The 22,787-nt window shown below is 43.8% G+C and overlaps 2 protein-coding genes across 5 annotated transcripts; one reads left to right on the top strand and one right to left on the bottom strand.

The window, feature by feature from the left end:
- Window positions 1-254: 254 nt before the first annotated feature.
- On the bottom strand, window positions 255-11,016 carry MFAP3 (microfibril associated protein 3). 3 transcript variants are annotated; one of them, XM_086621346.1, is made up of 3 exons: window positions 10,982-11,016; window positions 5,817-6,278; window positions 255-4,416 (listed from the first exon to the last, which is right to left on the bottom strand). In XM_086621346.1, exons 2-3 carry the CDS (start codon window positions 6,094-6,096, stop codon window positions 3,671-3,673), a joined length of 1,026 nt encoding a protein of 341 aa, XP_086477472.1. In that variant the 5' UTR covers window positions 6,097-6,278; window positions 10,982-11,016; the 3' UTR covers window positions 255-3,670. The 3 variants fall into 3 exon arrangements, with proteins under 3 accessions (XP_086477472.1, XP_086477474.1, XP_086477473.1); XM_086621348.1 differs by having other exon boundaries at window positions 5,823-6,278; XM_086621347.1 differs by lacking the exon at window positions 10,982-11,016 and adding an exon at window positions 10,937-10,959.
- FAM114A2 (family with sequence similarity 114 member A2) lies at window positions 10,904-22,098 on the top strand. 2 transcript variants are annotated; one of them, XM_086621344.1, is made up of 14 exons: window positions 10,904-10,929; window positions 12,417-12,628; window positions 12,831-12,930; window positions 13,402-13,497; window positions 13,784-13,896; window positions 14,845-14,979; window positions 15,142-15,300; window positions 15,908-16,031; window positions 17,003-17,082; window positions 17,777-17,902; window positions 18,122-18,261; window positions 19,022-19,094; window positions 19,668-19,721; window positions 20,458-22,098. In XM_086621344.1, exons 2-14 carry the CDS (start codon window positions 12,419-12,421, stop codon window positions 20,554-20,556), a joined length of 1,509 nt encoding a protein of 502 aa, XP_086477470.1. In that variant the 5' UTR covers window positions 10,904-10,929; window positions 12,417-12,418; the 3' UTR covers window positions 20,557-22,098. The 2 variants fall into 2 exon arrangements, with proteins under 2 accessions (XP_086477470.1, XP_086477471.1); XM_086621345.1 differs by lacking the exon at window positions 10,904-10,929 and adding an exon at window positions 11,174-11,208.
- Window positions 22,099-22,787: the final 689 nt, after the last annotated feature.

The raw sequence follows: 22,787 nt of genomic DNA, 5'->3' as shown, positions 1-22,787 counted from the left end.
CCTTTTGGCTTGCAAAAGGGAAATCAAGGAGAAGGCACCGGCCTTGCTGAAACTGTTTCAGGTCTGCACCCATTTGTTCACACAGCTGGTAACAATTCTTACAGATGCTGCTGAGGCCTTTGAGACATTAAAAAAATGACAGACTCAAAGATGTCATGGCCCGAACGGTCTGTCAGATGACTGAACATCCCAGCAACCTCTGTCAGGCTGGCTCACAGCATTCTGCTTAGCTGAACACAGCTGCTATTCAACCTCGGACAGAGAGCTACTCATCACCACTTACTGACAGAAAAGAAAATTCTGACAAAACAAGGGTTTTGTTTTTAATTTATTTTGCAAATCTACCAATTCATTTTATGAAAGTATGAAATCCCATGTGGTTACATTAAACGGTTACGTTACAATCTAGGCAATACAAATAACCTCTACAAAGTTAATTTTAGGTACTCTTGGATAACAAGTAGATTTTACATTACTTAAAATAAAAATAACTCACAAAGAAGAGAGAGAATAGCCTTGTGATTGTCAAAGAATTTAGTTTAAAGCAAGGCAATCACTGCAGGCTCTCCCTGTCCCACAAAAAGTTAGGAGAGAAACACTGATGGTTACATAATCTTTCAATGTTAATGTTCAATAAGATGCACCAAACAAATTAAGTGCACACATCTACTCAGGGTAACAAGAACAGTTCACAAGTTGTTTGGAAACCAGTGTCCGGTTTCACTCTCTGGAAATTACATTTACCGTATAACATCACCACCATCCTTTCTTCCAGATGCATAAAAATCCTGTAATATCATTTGTAAAATACGATTCAAAATTCAAATCTGCTCTAATTGAATTCAGTGGGAGTAGGATCAGCTCCTACATTTAATAAGTACTCCCGATTTACTGAAATCCTTACGAAACAGCCTCCTTCCCCGGAATGAAATTAATTTAGTGAACAAAATACTGTAATAATGCAGCAAAACTCTTTGCTTTACTATCCAGCAATTGACACTGCAACTGCATTTCTAAGGACCTTTATGCACGAGTACTCTTTCCTCTCCACCAGCAACAGGACACACGAAGACACCAAGTATCTATCCTTAGTGAGAACTCAGAGCTATGAAAATAAAGTATAAAAATCAAAGAAGAGATTGAATTAATCTGGAACCTGCTCTCCTGACACCCATCTGACACACCCCTAGTGTCACTCTGCTGCCTGTAAGCTGCCACTTCTGATGGGACATCCATCAATCACGACTGCACAACTGCTTCTTAGGAAGCAATTAAATGGAGCTTTGATTTTGTAGCTGCATCTCTACACCGCATGTGGTTAGGGGCAAAACGGCCAGGGTGCCACTGCCACATATAATGCGACAGTTTCACAGAGCAGGGAGAGCTGTTTATGGGGAAAAAAGGCAGCTGCAGCTACAACCCTGTTGGCCTGTGGCACAAAGGAGATTAAAACAGATCTTTCTCTCTTGTAGCCTTCACCTCTTTCAACTGGGACATCCAAAACGGCGTAAACCCTCAAATCTCCATTCATGCACGTGCAGCAAACCTGCAGAGCTTGTTGTAGTACGGAAGTGAAGCCAGCAGCACCTTTGCAGGGCTTTTAAGAGAACGGGGCATTTATCCACAAGAGTACCTTTTAACACTGATCGTCAAAAAAAACTTAAAAGAAACCAGACAGGTTACACAAAACTCTACAAACTTTTCACCTGGACATGAAGTGCCATCAAACTACAGCAGCAAAACAGAAGTTAATGTTGAGGGCTGTAAGTGTCTACAGAAGGCCTTGTTCCCCTGAAGCAGATAAAGTTTGCTACAGTGCTGGAAATGGTACCAGCTAGTGGGAATGTTACTGTAACCAAGGCTAGCAATTTTCTTCCTTCCTGACAAACACCACTCTCATCCAACACGCCAAAGGCAATCAGCCTGCATTTACTGGTGGCTGACTGCAGAACTTTCCCCAGAAGGTAGTTTAAAACAGTAATAGATGCTTCAGTTTCCCATTCTCTGATACCATACGATAAATACAATTTGTTGAGACCCTTTGTTACAAGTATGCATTGCAACAGGCAGCCCCACCCCGTCATTACCACTGTGCCTGCTTGTTTTCCATCTCTACTCATGTAAATATGTCAAATCCTCTCAAGAATCCTGAGCAGCCGTCCAGAATCACTTGTTCTGAGCAGAACATTTCAGTAATAGTAAGGAAAGAAAAAAGAGTTGTGGGAAATTAAATGGTGCTCCTGTTGCCAAGTTGTTAAAATTATATGGCAATATGCTTCCAGTAGTTGTAAGAAATTAATTTGTGGAGTGCTTACAAGCCTTACATCTACTAAATCTCAACCGGATACAAAATGCCATTTAAGTGATACAACTCAAAAATGTTAAGGAGGAAAAAAATCAGCACCGAAGAGTGAAAGAAGAAACTAGACTCATCTCCACTCAAATTCCTCGAGGCTGGATCTCTACTGCTGAGGAAGCCACGTGGGAGATCCTCAGTGAAGTACTTAAGTTGTGTAGGCATGTCAGCACCTGCATCTCTCCCTTCTGCCACCCCTCCTCAGCAGATGAGACAGGGCCCGCTCGGCGAGTTACTCCACTCCAGTACACAGCGGCTGGCAAACAGCTCAGCCAGCCCCTCCACGAGCCACTCTCGTCCACTGCTTTCTGAAAGCACTAGCCAGAGCACAGTGAGTGCCATTACTTTTCACCTTCTTTATTATAATATTCAGAAACAAGTGCCTGAGACACCTGATCTGTAGATTAATTCACTTTGAAATTATGCCACCACATGATTACTGTCATTCTTTTCTCACAACAATGTCAAATACAATATAAAACTTCGGATTTTCAATAGTGAGTGAAATCAGCGAAGTCAGGAGAAGGACAGTGCCAGCAGTGCTGTTACTGCTCCACTCGGTAAGACAGAACCAGGGTAAGGCGTTTGGCAATCAGCACCAAGTTCAAGTGACAAGCTTTGTGACAACAATTCGCTCTTCGCACACTAGAGTGTGTACAAGTTTGGAGATGCACGGAAAACTGAGACTCCTGGTTGTTCTCTAAGCTGCTCTGAAACGACAACAATTCGTTTAATCCAGCAGCAGATCCTGGTACTATTCTTTCCCTAAGTACAGTACATTTTGATAGCAACACAGAAGCACACGACACAAAACAGATTTGTTCAAGCTCACCATGGTTCTGATGGGCTGCACGCACCAAGAGGCAATTCAGAAAGTGCACACGACTCAATTCATCAGGACAACGCCACTGACTCAAAGGAATTTCGGCTCCACTTGGTATGGAAGAAAGAGTTCACAAAGGAAAAGATCTTATTGCAAGTTGTACTGCTCGGCTTGGCCACTTCTAATACCGATCAGAAGTATCAGAAGCTACCAAGGAGCCGAGGACAAAGAACTCTGTTTTGTAAATATTTTAAGAATAGCAAGCTTGCTTTAAAAAGAAAAGCCACTGCACAGTATTCCAAACGGCCTTCTCTAACAGGCTTGAAATTGTTAGATCAACACTGACAGAAAATACAGATTTCAGTAACAGTTTTGGCACTGAAATTTGGAAAACTCTTGTGCATATGGGACCAAGGCAGCTTGTTTGCAGACCCCTTTCTCGCAGTATCTAAGGTCACCCGTGCTTCCTTCACAACGGTGCATTGCTGGACTCAGCAGGTGCCTTCCTCGGAAGGCGCAAACTGGCAGCTGTCGTGAGAAACAGTGTCAATGCTCTGCACTTCTGACTGGGGGTGGATGGACACCTGAACGGCTATCTCTTGACCTTGCTCATTCATGGACCCATCGTCCGAATCCCCGGCTGGCGAATTGCTGCGCTTCATCTCGGGGTTGACGGGGTAGATCGCACCTTGGGTACCACGGGCTTGGGTCTGTTTCTCCTCCTCACCAACTTCATCGGGATCGTCAACTCGCACAGCCTCAAAAATCTCCTCCATGAACGCCCTGCAGTTAAGGATCAGAGGCGGAAGGGGAATGCTCCTGGCAAGCTCTTCAATGTACCGAGCAAACTCCATGGTCTTAAACTGAGTGACTTTGGCCAGCTCTAGTGTTTTGGCAGATGTAATGATGGGGATACGCTTGGCTATCTCAAAAGCCTTTTGAAGCTTCTCAGCTCCTTCCGTCCTGAAGAACTCATTGATGGCCTTCTCTGTTTTGCGGAGGTGACTGCTCATCATGCACAGACGGGTTATGTTTAGAATGAGGGTGATGGCAAAGGCAACGAGGCACACGATCATGTAGTAGATACTCATATCTCCCGAGGTGAAGATGACTCTCAGGGTGACTGTGTAATACACGGTGTCATTACGACTAACAGCTGCACACGTGTATCGCCCCCGGTCAGCAAAGTTGACCTTTGTGATGTTAAGGGAATTATCAGCAATCCTCCACCGGCCACCTGAAGATTCAAAAGAAATAAACTGAGCTCATGACACAAAAATCACTAAGCGAACTAGACATGTGCTGTTTGCTCCATCAACAGGAGACAGAGCTTGGAAGTAAGCAGTCCATTAACAGCACAGTACAAACGGTGCACCAAGGATTGAAATTTTCTTTTAATGTTTGTGATACAGAAAGCCATAACCCAGTTACCAATCCTACTGCTTAATGGCAAATTATTCTGCATGTTTGCTACTCTGGTTTTCCTCCTTTCTCTCATCTGCTCTCATCTTTCCTGTGTGCTTTTCGACTGCTAGCTCTTTCTGACAGGGAACCTAATTCTTAACTATTGCTTCTCACCCACTGTGTAACGCTATGTTGAAAGACTGTCCTCTCTAAAGTCTAATTTTCCATTCCTTCAGAGTCAAAAGTCAAGTGACCCATGAAAAGATCAGAGTCTGTAAACGGCTCTGCTGGCAAAAGAACCCAGGATTTTCTTGAGACGGTTTTCTGCTGAGCACACAGTACTGATACACAAGACCCATGTAAAAAGAAATCAATAAAAGCTAGCTTTATACAGTACTTCTATGTGTTTATAACTTAGGGGGAAAACTGTTTTCATAACTCATTCCTCTAATTACTCTGCTTTGAACTGATCTCCAGATAGCACTGAAACTACAAAGAGATTACTGAACACCTAAGGCAGAAAGACAGCCTCCGAGAAGATCCTATCAATTAGCTCAATGACCTTCATCAATACTAAGAGAGCGGAGAAAACCACATGCATCTCTAGAAGACATTATTTTTGGAAAAATAAAAACTACAGGGACAGAACTATAAGAGACAATGGCTAGGAAAATATATTCTCCCTCTGTACAAAAGGGTGGAATAGCATGTATTTCATCACTGGCCATTACAAATTGTGTCGGTTTCCACAGTTTCACGGGTGCACAAACGAGAAAATAAATGCAATAAGTTACCCCGTGCTTTAAAAAGTCCTGCAACAAAATTAAAGCAGTGATTGTCAGCTGGAAAAGTTCACGAGTTGTGGAGAACTGTGTTTAATTCATGTGTTTGAAAAAATATAATATAAACCAGAGCAATAATAAATAAAACCACCGGTTAGTATCTGGTAGGATGAAGATTAATTTCTTCTGTATTCAGTACTGCGACGCCTCTTGAGCACAATGATTCTGTGGGGCACCATGGCAGGATGGATGGCCAGGACAGGAGATCTCAGTACTGGTGTAATTCCAACACCACATGCCAGAGGGCAAAGGGCTTTGTCTTGCTCTCTCCTTACCTCCCAACTATAAAAATGGGAGGATGGGAAGAGAAAATGATAAAAAAGTCCAAGAAGCTTTCACATACTGTATAAAAGGGGAACACTGAAGGACAGGAAACAGCAGGAAAGCTCACCTTCACCTTTCTGTTCAAGCAGGTGTCCTCTGGAGTTATACCAAAGAATATATTCATACTGGCTGACGTTCAGTTTACATTCAATTAAAACACCGGTCCCCTCTTTGGCTATGACATCATGGTGTGCTGGAGAACTTACTACAGCTTGAGACACTGTATGAAGTGATGTATTGAAAGGCCCAAAGGCAACTGTCCTGTTAAAAGCTACATTTTCCAGCGTAAATCCAATTGAAAGATCAGCAATAACAGTCAAAATTAACAGGCAACAGCTGAGCTTCATGGAAAGCTAGAGAAAATTCTTTTTTCATTTAATTTGCAGAAATGAGGTCATATGATATTAAGCTGTCTGTATTGCTCTGAGACAGGAGAGGAGGCTCTTGATTTGTTCAGTGATGGAAAATGTCTTGGATCCAAATGCACTTTTGAGACCATCAATATTAGAAGTGGAAACTGGAAATCCAACTGAAAAAAAAAAAAGAATTAAGTTTATAAAAATCGAAAGCTTACAGCGCATACAAATTTCATTTCCAGTAAACGAATTTCGATTAGCACAACGTAAACTGCCAGCTGAGAGATTCCAGACCAGAGCTTTGCTCAGAACACAGGAACGAAACAGGGGAAAGGCAGCATTAGCACAACCTTCAGTCCTAGAATCATAGAATCATAGAATGGTTTGGGTTGGAAAGGACCTCAAAGATCATCTAGTTCCAACCCCCCTGCCAAGGACAGGGACACCCTCCACTACACCAGATTGCTCAAAGCCTCATCCAACCCGGCCTTGGAACACTTCCAGGGATGGGGCAGCCACAGCTTCTCTGGGCAACCTGTTCCACTGCCTCACCACCCTCAGAGTGAAGAATTTCTTCCTTAGATCTAATCTAAATCTCCCCTCTTTCAATTTAAAGCCATTGCCCCTTGTCCTATCACTACACGCCCTTGTAAAAAGTCCCTCTCCAGCTTTCTTGTAGGCCCCCTTTAAGTACTGGAAGGAAGATCCTCTAGATGTTCGTCTTCCCATCCAAAGAAATAATCTCGGGAACAATAGTCATTAAGAGGAAAAAGGTTTTAAAAAAGAACAAACTGTTCAGACTACTCGAAATGCAAAACTATCTGTAGGGTCAGAAAGCAGATGCTGCATTTGTTAACCGAGAAAAAGTGCTTTCTTACCAGAGGAAGAGAAGCAAGGAAGAGGGAATCACTTCTGCCTCCCTCCCCACCGGCATCAAAGCGCTTTCAAGCCCTGGTTTTCTCAAGTCACTCTTTCATTTGAACGAAATTTGAATTCACAGAGGAACACAAAAGCACACGCACATCTGATCTATCTGTGCGTCTCCTTGCTCGACTTTAGAGGCACAACCAGTGTGAGATGTCTAAACACACACAATATGCCTGCAGTTTCTTGTGTGGAGGAAGTTCGCTTGGCAGTTATCTACAGCCACAGAGAGGAAATCCTTTTCTGAATATCAGGATACTGGTGTCTAAACATACTTCCTTTTTTGCAGTACTCTTGCTGCTGTATTTTCTGACTCTCTCTCTCTTTTTCTTGTTTGTTTTACAATAAGCTTCTGTTGAAAATCTTTTACTTTGTTGTGCTGCTACATCTCAGCGGTTGTATCTTTTTTATCCTCTTCTCTACCCAAACGCTGCCCCATATTTCCCAGCAATTTCAAAAATTGTTTTGTCTAGGGACAGAATTCACGCTCTTCAAATTAATGTCCACAAAAGATATTTTAAACATTAAGATACAGCCTTTGATTTTTTGTTCTTTGCACATAGGGATCGTTCTTTTTTAAAAGCCAGAATAAAACCAACTTGTAACAAAGTGACGTAACACCAATAAGAGAAAATCTGTAATCGATTTTTCTGGAAGATCGATTGAAGAAAATTTCTAATCAAATATACGTTCCCTGCAGTTATGGTTTCATCTAGACTGCTCCAGAGCCCTAAAAACCAATTTACAAAGTACGGAAGCTACAAGCCAAAGTGTTACCTTAAAGAATATCTCACTTTATCCCATTGACTGCATAACTTCAAATTTGCCATCTTTTCTTCTACCAATAACAAATGCTAGTGGAGTTGAATTTCGTAAGTATCACAATACAAAGGAATACATTTTCTTAACAAATAATGCAGACGCTTCTCATTCTTCCAGAATCACTAGTTAACTCTGCCTAAAGCAGACGTAAATCCTACCACTTACGAAAAACAATGTAATATAAATAACCACAGGTGATTTGTACTAATTGTCTTTTCAGCAGAGAACAATTAAGCACATTTGAAATGAGAAAATTCGCTTATAACACACTACCCAGACTAGTAATTTTTTTCAGTTAATTTGTCAAAGGTCAAACCAGATTCCAGACCTGACATCTGACAAGAAACGTGTTATCTGACCCATTTCTATTGCCAAAATCAGTCTAACAAAGGCAGCTGTGTCCAACTCTTCTTCGAGCTTGACTAACCAACTCATCCGCTGAATCCTGCGAGAGAAACTGGAAAACAGGTCCTCCACTTGTTCCTCTGTAAACAGCAATCCCTTTATTTGCCCTTTTTTTTTTAATTGGCCCCACTCTGTTTTCTATCGTGCCTCTTGTCCATTCATTCAAGAGGAGACCAGGGCCGAGAAGTCAATTACACCGCTGTGCTGAAGAAGGTGCTCTCCCACAGCTAAATGGTTTGAAAACAGTACTGAGACCTCTTCCACTCCTGTGTTCCACCAGTCACACTTTAGGGAAAGTGTTACTGAGTCCTGCTGCCTCTGGAGAAGAGCATCCCAGCCACATTAACTGCACAGGTCTGAAAAATACCCCAATACTAAGGTTGCTGCTGATCAAGCACTATCCTTCTATTTGGAGTGGTTTCAATCTTTCTTTTTGAGACCTCTAGTCTTTTCAGAGCCTTCAGAAGGCTGTGGACAACCGACCTGCTTATTTTGGTAACATCATGCAGATTTCTTAAGGGCAGGCTGCTGACTGTTAGTGGTTTGTGGACCACCAGAGCTGCCACGTGAGCGTCTGTCGCAGCTCGTGCGAGCAAGCGAGGCGCTGTGGCCACAGACCTTCAGCACATCCCTCGGCCACCCAGCTGCCTTCAGTTAAAAACACCACTGCACTTCAGAGCTTCTGCATGCACTGGCACTTGTCTTCACAGCCTTTGGTGCAGTCACAACTGAAGACAGCTCTGCAGCGAAGACAAACCCTGCTCTTCCTTACTGGATCAAACGCACAGAGTAACTTCCAGTTCCAAAACAATAACATCCCAACTCATAGTGTTTTGGATTTACTGGAGAATAATTCCAGTACCTCCTGTACTTTGCTCGTGTTATTGTCATTTAAAATTAATAAATTTAAATTGTTAAGAGTTCCAAGTGTCTGTGACGCTCCTCCTAAAGACATTAGGAACCTCAGACAATTTTTTAACACAACAAATACTCAGCAATATTTTCCCTCATAAGAGCAAGACAATTATCTTCAGTAATTGCACATGCTCTCCACTGTATTTGCACTGAGCTTGCATAATGTAGAAAACACTGGTGATAGGTCATTGAATATTTGATATTAAACTCTTTTGAGCTCTGATTTATTAGAAATTGTCACGTTTTGCTTTTGGAAAAGCTATTATTGCTAAGCTGACAATGATCTCTCACACACAGCTGAATGCTGGGAAAAATAAAATTATTTGCGAAATCCATATTCTTCCACCATCACACTTACGCAAAACAGCTGCTCGAGCCGATACATGGTCCAAAAATGATAAAGCTGAGCAGTGCCAACCCCACAATTCTTCAGGAAAGTATTAAGCTCAAGCAAGATGAAACGTATGGAACAGAAACTGGCTATTTTACAACTGAACCTGAAGCTGAGCTCAACCTATTTAACCTTTATTAAACCATAAGTTGTAACAACAAATAGCAGTGGAAAGAGAAAAATCCATCATGCATACACTTGCATGAGTCACCTTTGGATCTTATCCCGAAAAAACATATGTGTGCTTAAGTGAGAGCCCTCTAAGTAGTCCCAGTGAGGTCAATGGAAGTACTGATAGTACTTAAAACTACACACATTTGTAAGGCACTGCAAAACCGGGGCCCAAGAGGTTGCAAATGGTTTTACATTCACTGCTCTGAACATCATTTCAACCTGGAGAAAAGCAACAAACTGGGACACACCTGATGGACCACAGGCTGCTCTGACTGACTGTTACTTCTGGCACATGACGTGGAAAAGTGTTTTGGCATTTACAGCAGGCTAATTGGTAACAACATGCACTAAACGGATGCAGATGGGATTGCTTTTGCACCGAGCACACCTTCCCACTCGCGACGCGATGTCTGGCAGAAATGAGGCTGCTGTGACCAGCCCGTGAGGCCCCTCTGACTCTTTCAAATCCAGGAGCTGCATGTGCCAGAGCTCTGAAGACGTTAACTCCTGGAAAGTTTGTAAAAACAGTCAGTGCGGTCTTGGCAAGAGCCATTACTGGTGTTCCCAGTACGGGAGAGGCCCCAAGCGGGGTTTGCCCTCTGCCAGCACCAGCGAAGGCTCTGCAGGGGAGGGGCTGCACCCACAGCCCAAAAAAACAGTGGAAGGAGCAAATTCACAGGAAACCTGGCGTGTGCCTGGCTGCCTGACGGGATGCGGGGGTTTTGCTGTTTACCCGGTCCCGTGGTTGCCCGACACGCGTCACGGGGCAACTCCTGACGGCCACCGGGACCACGTGCGCACAAACCCGAGCGGTTTTCCCTCTATCCGCCAAAAAACACCGCGGACAGAACTCCACACAACAGAAACTCCGCGCCGAACGGCCCAGGCCCCACCGGTGCCCACGTCCGCTCACGGAAAAAAACCCCGCTCCAGCTGGGCTGCTTGGAAAAGCGGGAAAAAACACCTCGAACACCCGCACTGCCCACGTGGCAGCCCGGAGAACCCAGGCTACGCTGGCGTGACGTCACGCGGCCTGACGTCACGCCAGGAGACCGTCCCTACCCCCTCGGCAGCACTTCTACGCCGAAGCTGCAAGGGAAGACACGGGCCTGCGGCTCCTCCCGCAGCGGCGGCGGGCCTGCGCGCCGCCGCGCCCCTTCCCTTCCCCCTCTCCCTCCCCCTGACGTCCCCAGGTAAAACCTGGCGCCACTGCAGCGCGATGTGGCAAAGGCGCGCCGCTCTCACCGGAGGGAGGCTCGCCGGGCACAGCCCGCCCCGCTCCCGAGCCTGCGGCGCACCTCCGCTGCCGCCAGCTTCGGCCCCGCCGCCCGGACGTGCTTCCCCGCGCGCCCTTCCGGGCTGGGCCGCACTTCCGGGGTCAGCCGGCCGGGGCCGCTCTGCGCCTCGCCTCGATGGTTGCGGTCCGCCTGGCGGGGGGAGCGCGGCGCTGGTAGGGCGGCTCGGCCCGGCGGGTGAGGCGGGACCGGGGCAGTGGACGTGGACGTGGCCTTCGGAGGCACAAGGGCTTGCAGAGGCTTTCCGTGGGATGGGAAGTGCCCAGGGGAGGGCGTCTTTGGGGCACCTGTGGGGCACACGGTACCGTGGCGGGGGGGGTTGTGGGCGCCTGGAGGCTACGGGACGCCGGGTGTCTCCCGGGGAGCGGAGCCACCGGCCGGCCCTCAGGGCCGGGGCGGGCCCGGTGGAGCGAGCTGGGTGCCGGCGGGAGCTGAGCGTGGCTCCGTCGCTGCAGGGTGCGGGGTGCCCGCTGGCTGCTGCGGGGGTGGCGGGGAATGGGGCGGGGGTGCCCAGCCCGTCACCCGGAGCAGCCCTGTCTGTAGGGGCGGCTGCCCGCCTCCTCGAAGCCACCGAAATCCCGTGGTGGGGGACGGCTGCCCCGGTGGCAGCAGAGCCGCCTGCGGGGACGCGGCTCCACGCCAGCAGCAAGGACAGGACGGGGGTGCTCGGCATGGCCGTGCCTGGCCTCGCCTGCTGCTGCCTTCGGTTTATTGCCCCGGAGCTGGGGAAGGGCTACCTGCGAAGCCAGGAGGAGAGAGAAGCCTCTGCCCTGTGAGCAGACTGCCTGCTGGCAGCCCTGTTGGTGGGCACCATCATCCCCGAGGTGCAATGTCAGGGCCAGTTGCTGTGGCAGCTGGAGCACGTTTCAGATTCTGGGTGGTTTTAATGCCCTGGTGAAGCTCAGCCCTGAATGCAGAAGTGAACCAGTCGCTGCCTCTCTACCTGCCCGGCTTTCTGGCAACTGTCCCCATTCATATCCGACACCTTTCAAAGCAGCCATCCCAAGCAATTTGGCTTTGCCTTTGTTTTTGGTGAAGCAAGTCATGGATTTAACTAGCCGAAGACCTTTTGTACCTTTCATTTGCTTTCCAGAGTTAGCAACCTGTTTCTTTCCTGTGGAGAGGGTGTGTTGGTTGGATAAAGTCACGTGTTTCTGTGGCACTTCAAACTTCCAAGCGTGATGTTTCTTCCAGTCAGATGTAACCAGTGTACACACTGCCTTAAAAACGGAATCTGTTTGTGCGAGTATGTGTGGTAACATGAAGGGATTTCTGTCTTAGTTGTGTTTAATTATTTAAAAGACAAATGCGATGCTTTTGAACTAATGTCAAAGTGTACAAAGGAGCGATTACTTTATCTACTTTGCTTTCTGTGGATGTTGTAGTCATGTCTGAGAAAGACAGTGGTGAAAACCTGAAAGAAGAAACGTGTTACAAAGATGAAAATAAACGGAAAGCAGAGGAGCTTGGCTGCACTGAGAGCAATGAAGGGAGAGAGCAAGAGCTTGAGCCTCTGCCTATGACTCGGAAAAGACCTGAACCCAAACCCCCAAGCCAGCCTGCTACCACAGAAAAGCCCGCAGGTGAAACCCACAAGGTATGTTCCTGTGCTCGCTCTGAGTAATGTGGCTTTGAGCACAGAAGAATTCTGAGTGTAAACCCCACTCCTTTTCTGAAAAATCACATTGCTGTTTATCTGAAAAGAAAAAGCTACACAGAAGTTACACGTCACAGACTGCTTGTGTTTCTCTCCTCACCATAATACATACATCACTCTCTTCTGCTTTTCTTTGTTAAAGGTCTCAGATTCTCCTGCTGCAGTTCAGACAGGATGGGGATACTGGGGAAGCTGGGGAAAATCTCTTCTGTCAACTGCATCTGCTACTGTAGCTACAGTAGGTAAGGCCCTTTCTGGTGTTTGATTAATATTTTAACCATGCTTCGTGTCTCAAGCTAGTGCTTTTGAGCTTGTTTCTAGAGAAGGGGATTTCTCTTATAGCAGCAGTTATTGGAAAAACGTCAAGAGAATTGTTCAAGCAATGAGGAAAACTTGTACCAAAAGCTACAGTGAGATCAAGGAGAGATGCACAGCAAAGATTACTTTCAAGTTTTTAAGGTGTTTGCTTAACTTTCAGCTGGTATTTTAAACTGGTATACAGGCAGTACTTACAACTTGATGTAAAAGCTGAGATGGAACCTGAGTTCATTACATTGGTATGCAAGCTGGGTAGTAGTAGGTTCCAGTGCTGGGTAGGCTGTCTTGAACAGGAGGAATCCAGAATAATAAAAAAGAATATGCAGCCCTCATCCTGTTTCTGTTCTGATTTCTGTTGCATCTCATGCCTGAAGTAATACAGCTGTCTTCTCTAGGTCAAGGTATTTCAAATGTCATAGAAAAAGCAGAAACAACCCTTGGGATCCCCAGTCCTAGTGAAATCTCTTCCGAGACTCGAGATGCTACAAGAGGTCAGTTTTTACTGCATAAGAACAACACTGAAACATTTCTCGTAACCTAATCAGCCCCAAAATAACATCGCCTTACTCTGTGCCTTGCATATTGAAGTAGATATCTCTGTGCTAACATAACACTGTATTGTTTACTTCTGTTAGCTCTGAAAAGTAGTAGGAAAATAATCCAAATTCTAGCTCTGCTTCTGGCTGACACTTGGTGTTCATTAATTTTCTCCACTCTGCAGCTGACAGGATCTTTTTTTGGGGATTGAGGAAGCTAATTTTCTGCCTTCTAATGCAGGAAGTGAGAATCCTGGTGCTAGCAGCACAGATGCAGTTGATGATGGCAGTTCCTTTCCTATTGCTGGGGCTCTCGGAGTTTTGTCAACCATCTCTACTGCTGTCCAAAGCACAGTGAGTGAGTTGGGAATGCAGGCGAAAATGGGTTTAAGAGAGCATTGGGCTTTTTGCCTTTCATCTGAAACATCGTAAGAGGAAACTTAACTTTGACTTTTGTGGGATGAATGGTGAGATGTTTTAACCTTCACCTTTATTCTGTGCATTGTTTCTAACTGGCGCTGAATGTGTAAGTTGTCTTGAATTTTGATAGTTCTGTATTAAATGTCGATAAATAACAAAAAAACCTAATGGTGGACTGTGTGGTGTGTGCATTTCCATGCATGTCACCTCAATACTCTGTTATCTTTGCTTCCTTCCTTTAGAGTGTTCAGGTAAATGCAGGGTCAGACACATTCCTGGAATATTTCCACTGATTTCCACAGAACTGTCTAGAGATGAAATCCATTCTCCTCTTCAAAAACTTCAGTGAAACTTGCCCAAATTGCTTGGAAATCAGCTTGCTCCTGTGACCGTGAGAAATACACTTCAAAGGAACACATTACCCTTAGAAACTGTGCTTTTGTGATCTGCTGTCTTGTCAATTTGCCCATGAATTTGAAAGAGCTGCAGATGGAAAGCTTCCTCTTGCTTTTAAGGCTTGAACAAGAGTTAGCAACCAAAACCCACAGGTCTAGTGTTTTCTGATTGGAATGATGAGAACTAAATACTTCAGTGTACTGAGAACCATCTTGTTCACAAAACAAAAATGTATTTCCCATTAGATTGCTGCAGCTGTCTGAGTGCTGTATTAAAATGTTGGATGATAGTGTGTTGTGGCTCTTTCTGTGTCCTCTGCTCTCTTTGTGGTGATCAGGTTTGAATTTTAGGGTGAGAAGGACCAATTTGGCTTTTATGTGAGTGTCTGGTGCAACATTGCTGATATAAATCCCCCAATTCAGTTTCTTCAGTTGCGTAGTCTTCTGTGAGTTTTACGCGCTGTCTGTATCCAAATCTGATTCCTAGGGAAAAAGTGTTATTAGTGGAGGTCTGGATGCCTTGGAATTCATTGGGAAAAAGACAATGGATGTAATAGCTGAGGGAGACCCTGGATTCAAAAAAACAAAGGGCCTAATGAACAGAAGTTCAACATTATCGCAGGTATGGCAGTTCTATATCAACTCCTCATTGGTTTCTCTCATTTCTTTTCCCTCCTTCTGCAGTCCTGTCATTAAGCAACCATTTTTATTATTGAACCAAAATCCTTCTTCTCCCATAGTCTGTATCTGGCATTAACCTGAGTCCTCTGCTTTTCTTTTTCAGGTCTTACGAGAGGCAAAGGAGAAAGAAGAGCAGCAGACAGCTACGGAGGTTGCCATGGCTACGGAGAAGAAAGCCCATTATGGGTTACTCTTTGATGAGTTTCAGGGTCTTTCACATCTGGAGGCCTTAGAGATGCTTTCCAGAGAGAGTGAATCAAAGGTAATGGCCTTGAGCAATTTGCTTTCTATTTTGAGTTCAGCTGAGCAGGGAAAAAAAGATTAGAAATATATGTATATACATGTAAAGTCAAGTGCTCAGAACTTGCTATAAAATTATTGATTACACAACTTCACTTTGACCCCTGCATTATGATCCGGTGTTTACCTTGGGAGCATTATGTCCTGTCCTCAGCTCCTAAAGCCATTCTCTTTACCTGACTAGCCTCAGTTCCTGCATATCTTCAACAACTTTGCACAAATTACTCTCTCCTCACACCCACTTGTTTGCTGCCTTTTTCTGGAAAAGAGGAGGGTATTGCAAGCACAGCAGAGATTATCTTCTCTGTCTTGAGGCAGGGAGGAGGGCAGATCAGTATGCAATTTTAGAAGTCAACATTTTTGTGAAAGAAATTTGATTAAATTCTGAAGAATCCACTTCACAAATAGGTCTTTTTCCCTTTCCTACTTTCTGTAGGAAAATACCACTTTCTTGTTAACATCAATCTGATATTTTTACATGCAACGTAAACCCGTGCTGCATCTTCCATCCTGTTTCTTTTTCTTGTTGGACTTATGATTCTCTCTTTGGCTGTGCTGACCCTAACTAGGTGAAATTGGTTCTAAATGCCCTCTCTGGAGAAGAGTTGGACACACTGAAGGAGGAAATGGAACAACTCAAAGAAGCATTTTCTTTACCTGAATTCTTTGAAGAAGAAGAGGAAGAAAAGAAGGGTAAGAGACCCCCAGGTTCTGGGAGGAGAAGCTGATTCTCGATGAAGTTGATGTAGAACCAACTAGCCCTGATCACTAGCAATGGCTATGATGCCAAAGTTAAGTTGTTCTTTAGCTGGATGCTTAATCCCAAAGCTGTCTATGTCCAGGAGCATGACAGGTAGCAGTACCTTTTATCTCTGAAAAGCTGCCGTGCATTAATTCTGTAGCAGGAATGATTTCTTGCAAGAGCAGGATTAGAGTTGCTTGACACCTGGGCAGTTCATGCAACTGACCTTGAGCCAAGATGCAAATTCAAATAGATGCTGGGTTTCCCTGACCATGAGGGAGAGACTGTGAATAGAGTTGTCCAACCTGTGGGAAAGCAAAAAGCCTTTTTATTTATTTGTCAAATGAGAGTTAGCCACACAGACTGAAAGACTCAGAGGTACCTCCATGCACAGAGCCATCTCATTCTTGAGGATTATGCAGATTTAAATGTAAATTTCTTGCATTGCTTTTACCTAAATGGCTCATCAGGGAGGGCTTACACACCTGCACTTGCCATCATTTAACATTTAATATATTTTTTTATATTTGTATGTGATGGATCTCACAGCCTTCCCCCCACTGTTACATCTGCCCTGCTGTACATAATAGGACAACCGTAGGCTTTAAGTAATATTTCAGACTCTCCAAGGTGATGTGCAAGTTGTTGTTTTTTTTAAAAAAAAGGAATTATCTTAGCTACAAAACGAGAATTGAGAAAGCAAAAGCTAATCTTCTGGCACTGGTGCCTTCACTTTTTCAGAACTTACCTTACAATTGTATTTAAAAAGACCACATTTGATGCATTCTTGCCTGAGGTGATGATTCAAAGAGAAATAAAGGAAACAGTTGACAGACTCATGCAGAACTACTTATGCACTGAAGAGCTGCTTATTCCTGTATCCGTCCTTTGTGTGGATTCTTTAACCTTTCCTGTCCTTTAGGGGATGAGGAGTTCACAAAAGAAGTAACAGAGTTGTTTTCAGAATTGCGTATCTCCTCAAAGCCAGACAAACTGATCATGGTGAGTTATTTCCCATCTTCTAAAACTGGAGAGATTCCTCACAGGAACTGCTTCTCAGTCCTGCTTTGTTTATGATCAAATTCAAGAAAACAAGCAATGTTTTAGATCCTTTGACAATGGTAGGCAAAAGGCCTTTTCCTTTTTACAGGGCAAAATCATGTTCTGTAATGTCTTTGGCTCTGAATCGGTAGACAGCAGTGTGTCTTTGCCGTGTCACTGGGCAGTAATAAGTGGTGGCAAAGATACCTGGGAGCAGTAAGACTTCAGCCACCACAGTGAAATCAACTTACAGTCATGAATTGAAGTCCTCCTCGCGGTACAAAGCAGCTGGGTTTACTACATTCAGAAGTTGGTATGAGGTAGAATTGCCTTTCTTGCCTTCCTTTCACTACCCTTCAGATCCACCAAGTGGCAGCAGCATTCTGCAGACATGTTTTTAAAGCACCTCTGTTAGTCGTGGTCTTCTGGTAAACTCCAGCACCCCGTGCTAGAGAAATGACTTCCCTCAACTAAATCAGTGCAGCCAACCCTCTACAAAGTCCTGAAGGTACTAGGATCATTTGTCCTGGTGCTTCTCACTAGCTCAGGAGTCGTAGCTGTTTCCTTCATCTAGAGAGATCCAATACTCCATGTTTTGTGGTGTGCAGGGGAACTTCTTTCCAGTCATTATATGCTATGGCACATCTTCATACAGGTGAGGACATCTGCTCAGGAATGGATAGCAAGATTCAACAGTAGTCTTCCTAAAGAAGAAAAAGAGAGTGAAGAAAACCAAGAAGCGGAATCTGGAGATGGTGACCACGATGCTAAAACAGTAGAGGTAACTGAGCAATGAAGGAAGAGCGTCTCTGACCACAGAGTGTTTATCTGACAGCTAAATTACAGCTGTGATTCCCAGAGTTTATGGCTTTCTATTTCTGTGCAGATTCTGAGGTCGGAAAAGGCAGTGTAGTGATAGTATATTGTGTGATTCACTTGTTTTAAATAAGAAAAGCTGCTAGTTTGTGTATGGTATGGGGGATCTTTTTAACTCTTGCAGGATGTTCATGCGTTTGCCATAAGAAGTCTGGCTGAACTGACTGCGTGCTCCATTGAGATTTTCCACAAAACTGCAGCTTTGTTTCTACATGCTCAGAAACAAGAGGTGACAGCCACAGACAGAGCCAAGTCCCTTTCACAGTAAGTTCATCTCTTAGTATATGGGTAGTGTGTAATTTCTTAAATACTGATTAAATGATCTAATAATTCTTTGCAAATTCATGGGATGCAGGGCTCTCAAATTCTGCATATGTGTCCAGAGTTGCAGTGGGTGGTGTCACTATCTTCCAGCAGAACTCAGCTGTCTCTGTTTTTCTTGCTTAAAGACATTTCTTGATAACAAAGAGGAAACCCTGCTTGAAAACTTATATAGCCGAGGAGAATATTTGCCCTAAGCTTGTGCTAGTTAGTAGATAGACACTTAAAATACAACAAAGCAGTTGTATGAAAGTGATTCGTTATTACCTCTTCGTTAATCATTTAGAATGTTAGGTACGTGATATTGTAAAATTAGTGCACTAATTAATACATTGATCTTACCAATAATGCATGACATGAGGTTTTTCTTTCATGTTGGGAGATGTATGAAATATGCAGGACTTTCTAATTCAGAAAATGACATTTGTCAGTAAAAGAAGAAAGTTAGTACTGTTCCTTCTTGAATGGATGTGTCTGTCCTCTGAATGCTGTTTCAGATCTTCAGCTTTAATTATTTATTTTTCCACCTTTCCCCTCCTTAATTTATTTGGGGAACTTCTGGATTTTTGTACACTGTTTTTATGTTGTATATTAACATGTAGCTTTATATGCATGAAAACAAGGCATTTGTGTTTTAGAGGAATGCTAAAAAAAAGTTATTCTGTGTAGACTGCGACATGGTTTTCCCACTTTTCTTCCACAGAATGACGATTGTGCTGTGTAAAGAACTGTCAGCTTTCTCTAAAGAGTTCACTACGTGCTTAACAACTGCAGGGGTAAGAGTTAAACCAAGGAACGAGGTGTGGTTAGTTGATTACAGCCTTGGGATCTTCACTACAAAGTGTTTTTTGTGTTTGCACATTGATGTATGCTTTTTTTCCCTGGGAACTGATCTTCTAGGCCAGTGCTCCCCAGACTGTGGCAGCTGAATGTATGCTGAGCTTTTGAATGCCTCCTGCTACGTTCAGCCTGGCACAGAGTGCGGGTGGGAATTGGTGCTGACAGTACTAGGGAGACAGAAGAAAATGAAGTTTGTGATCCTGTTGTGGATTTTCCAAAACACTGAGGTGTTACTGAAGATAATATCATTATCTCTAAATTCTCCAGTTGTGCGCTGTTTGTTTGAAGATGTAATGTGTGTTATTCATATGTGACTTGCATTGGGCATATGCAGGTTATTCAGTTCTTATTTGTGTGCTACAGGGCAGGTCCTCTGCAGCTTGCCACTTAGCTTTCCTATAGTGAAGGGGGCAATGGGGATTTTAAACTTCCTGAGGATTTAGCTTTATTTTGCTTGAAGAAATGTGATCAAATTTTCAATCGGGATAATATATATCTGATCTCTGCAGGTCAAAGAGAAAGCAGATGTGCTTAATCCCTTAATCACTGGAGTGTTTTTGGAGGTCAGTTATGCTCAAGTTAAAACTTTAAGCTAATACTTAAAAAAACACAAATGCTGTTTTTTTCCACTTCTTTATCCTTATGCGTGCCAAATTCTCTAACCCATGGTCTAAGATTCTCCTTACCTATCTCATAACTTAAAAGTGTTAATAAATGTCTGAAGATTTGCACAAGACATGAGTTGCTTAGTGAAGAGTGAGCCTTATGTGGTCTCACCTGACAGTTAATGATGGGGCAGAAGACGCATACTAAATTCAACAGTCTGGATTTCTAGAATTTAAATGTCCAAAGCCAAACCTTAGACAGACTCTTAAATTAGCATGCAAGAGTCTCAACACTTCCCAGCTGTTAAGTTGGTTCTCAGTGCCTGTAAGCTGAGGTGTGGTAGGAAATGACTGCTTCCTGTTGGTGTGTTCTTCCTTCCTGCCACAGCATGCTTATTCTTCACTTTGAATTGAAGTCTTCTCATCTGTTATCAAAAACTATATCCTATGTTTGGATTGCACCTGCTGCTGTTTGGTGGTTTTTAAGCCAGTTGCTTTTTTGCCTAGTGGCATAAAGCCCCTCAAAAACTACGTATTCGATTGATTTCTAGAATGAGGCCTTAAAAATCCAACAAGCACTAGGCTTCTGTTTATGTGCATTAATCAATGCTGTTTGAAATGAGTATGTTGTTGTTACTAAAGCTGATTTGTAGCGTAATTATTCATGTATGTGTTTTGATTTTTGTTTTCGTAGGCTTCAAACAGTGCTTCATATATCCAAGATGCCTTCCAGCTCTTGCTGCCTGTACTGCAGATCTCTCTTATTGAGGCTAGAACGGAACTATCACAGTGATAAAAATCCTTCTAATTAAGAACTTTTTGACCTTCCCACGTCGTAGTTCCCATGCTGGAGAGTGACGTAAAGGCTGTTATTAAAGGGGAAAAGATTAACTCTGATAGCTGCTGCTGCAAGAATGGTGATTAAATGCAGCCTGGCAATGACAGCCCGTACAGCACATTGTGAGATGTGATTAGCATAGTCCAGGCTGGCGGACAACGTGACAGACTTAAAGTGCAGATTGCTTCTCTGTTTTCATGGACTGTCTATATCTTTTCACTGAAATCCCTCTGCTGTATGTGTTAACAAGCTCTTTGGAGAAGCTCTCTGGACTGTGAAGACTATGCTGGAGAAAAAAGTAGCAGCTGGCTAGTTAGAGTTAGCTGAAATCACGGTGTGATTTTTTTTTTTAAGTCAGAGAGACATAATTAAGTTCCTGATAGCTCTGTGTTGGTGTTGAAGTGAATATTGGATAGGAGGTACAAGGAAAGGCAAATATTTATGACTATGAACCTTGCAGTTCCTAGGCTGGACAGAATAGAGCAGAGGGAATTCCTTATTGAGCCATTGTTGCTGAAGAGAAGCCCCCAGCTTCCTTAAGATGTCTGTTAATGACTCAGGGATGTGGGACAGGGAATCTCACTAGGGTGCTGTTTCTCCTCTTGCAGAGTGCTTGCTTCAGCATGAGCTGGGAAAATGCTGATCTGGCCCTAAGAATGTGGGTACTTTTCTTTATAGCAATAAACGAGAACTGGCTAAAAGGGATTGATTCATGTTTGGGCAATTTAATGTGAGAATTTAGCAGGAAGACTCCCCTTTTCAATGCAGCCTGACATGTCAGCCACAGACTGTTCACAAACTCAGATACTGCTTTTCTCCTGTTTCTGTGTAAAAACGCCATAAAGCAATACTCCTTCTTGGAAGGTATATTAAAGTAGGGGGAGAGGAAGCAATTTGGTTCTGTTAGCGGGAGTCCTCCTTTGTCTCAGAAGCTGCTCCACATATGGTGTCTGTTTCCTTGTGCTGTGAAAAGTTCCCTGCTTTGTTCTTTTTTGCAAGTTCTGTCTTTTGAGCCTGCCCCTGAGGAGGGAGCAGGCTCTGTTGGAATCACAAGAGCAGAAATGCACAGCTAAAATGGAACTTCAAGAAGTCCAGAACAGCTAACCAGAGGTGACTGAGTGTCACACCTGCCTCTGTACTTGCTCATTGCTAATAATGATGCTCAAATCTCATTTTGAAAATCCTCTGGGTTTTAACAGGTCTTGCACATTTCTGCTGTACCGAAGGCTTAACATTCCTCTGCTCTAGCTGTGCAATAGAGAAGTGGTTTTATTATTAGACTACCTTTTGGCTAATGCTCCTCTGATTTTATATATATGGAAAAAGCCTTACCTTAGTCCTGGTTAGACTGATCAGATCTCTAAAGGGAGAGCCTTTTTTGCATCTTGAAGAAAACTAGACTTGAAATGAGTGTGTCTGGGGTAAAAAAAAACTGCACTACAATAACCTCTATATTATTTTTCTTCTTTACCTTAATAGCATTATTAAAGAAAGGGTTTGTTTTGACAACTGTTTCAGTTAAGAGCTATCAAGATAGCAGTGGACACAAACGAAATGAGGAGAAAGAACTGTGGGGCTTTTTCTTCTCAGCCCTGACTGTGGTTTGTGGGGCAGGGTTGGATGCTACTCTGGGGCTGGGACAGGTGGGGCTTTTCATGGCAGGGTACCGTCTCGTAGGAAAGAGGGCTCTGAACCCAGGCTGGGGAGTGAGACCTCCCAATTCCTGCATCAGTGCAAAATGGCAGCTTTGCTCCTGCCACAAAGCCAAAATTTACAGAAATGTCAGAAGAAATAAAGATAACGGGGTTTTCTGAAGCAGCAGCTGCTTTTCGTGTGGATAAATTCTACTGACCTGCAGTGCTTTAGTGTAGAGTAGTTTAATAATTAAAGGAAATGAGGTGATCTTTTTCTTTTTGAAGATGCAGACAGTAATTTTTCAGTCATATGCTCACTGGATTTTGTTATAGCAGCCAATAATCAGCCGTGCACCAGCTTCACTTGTGTGCCAGTGCAAAGACTGTGAGAGATCGCCAACAAAAACAGTTCCACAGTTGCTGAAGTCTTCCTACCCAAAGGATTCATCAGAATTCAGCATCCAACTGTCTGGAGGTCTTATCGCTTGGCCTAGCTTTGTGCATGAACCTAATGAGAGCTGGCAGTAATTTGAGCACTTCTGGTAGCGTTTG

Source organism: Tauraco erythrolophus, chromosome 16 (assembly GCF_009769465.1).
Source record: "Tauraco erythrolophus isolate bTauEry1 chromosome 16, bTauEry1.pri, whole genome shotgun sequence".
Lineage (NCBI taxonomy): Eukaryota > Metazoa > Chordata > Aves > Musophagiformes > Musophagidae > Tauraco > Tauraco erythrolophus.
The sequence above is the reverse complement of the archived record's forward strand: the minus strand, read 5'-3'. Positions and strand labels throughout refer to the sequence as shown.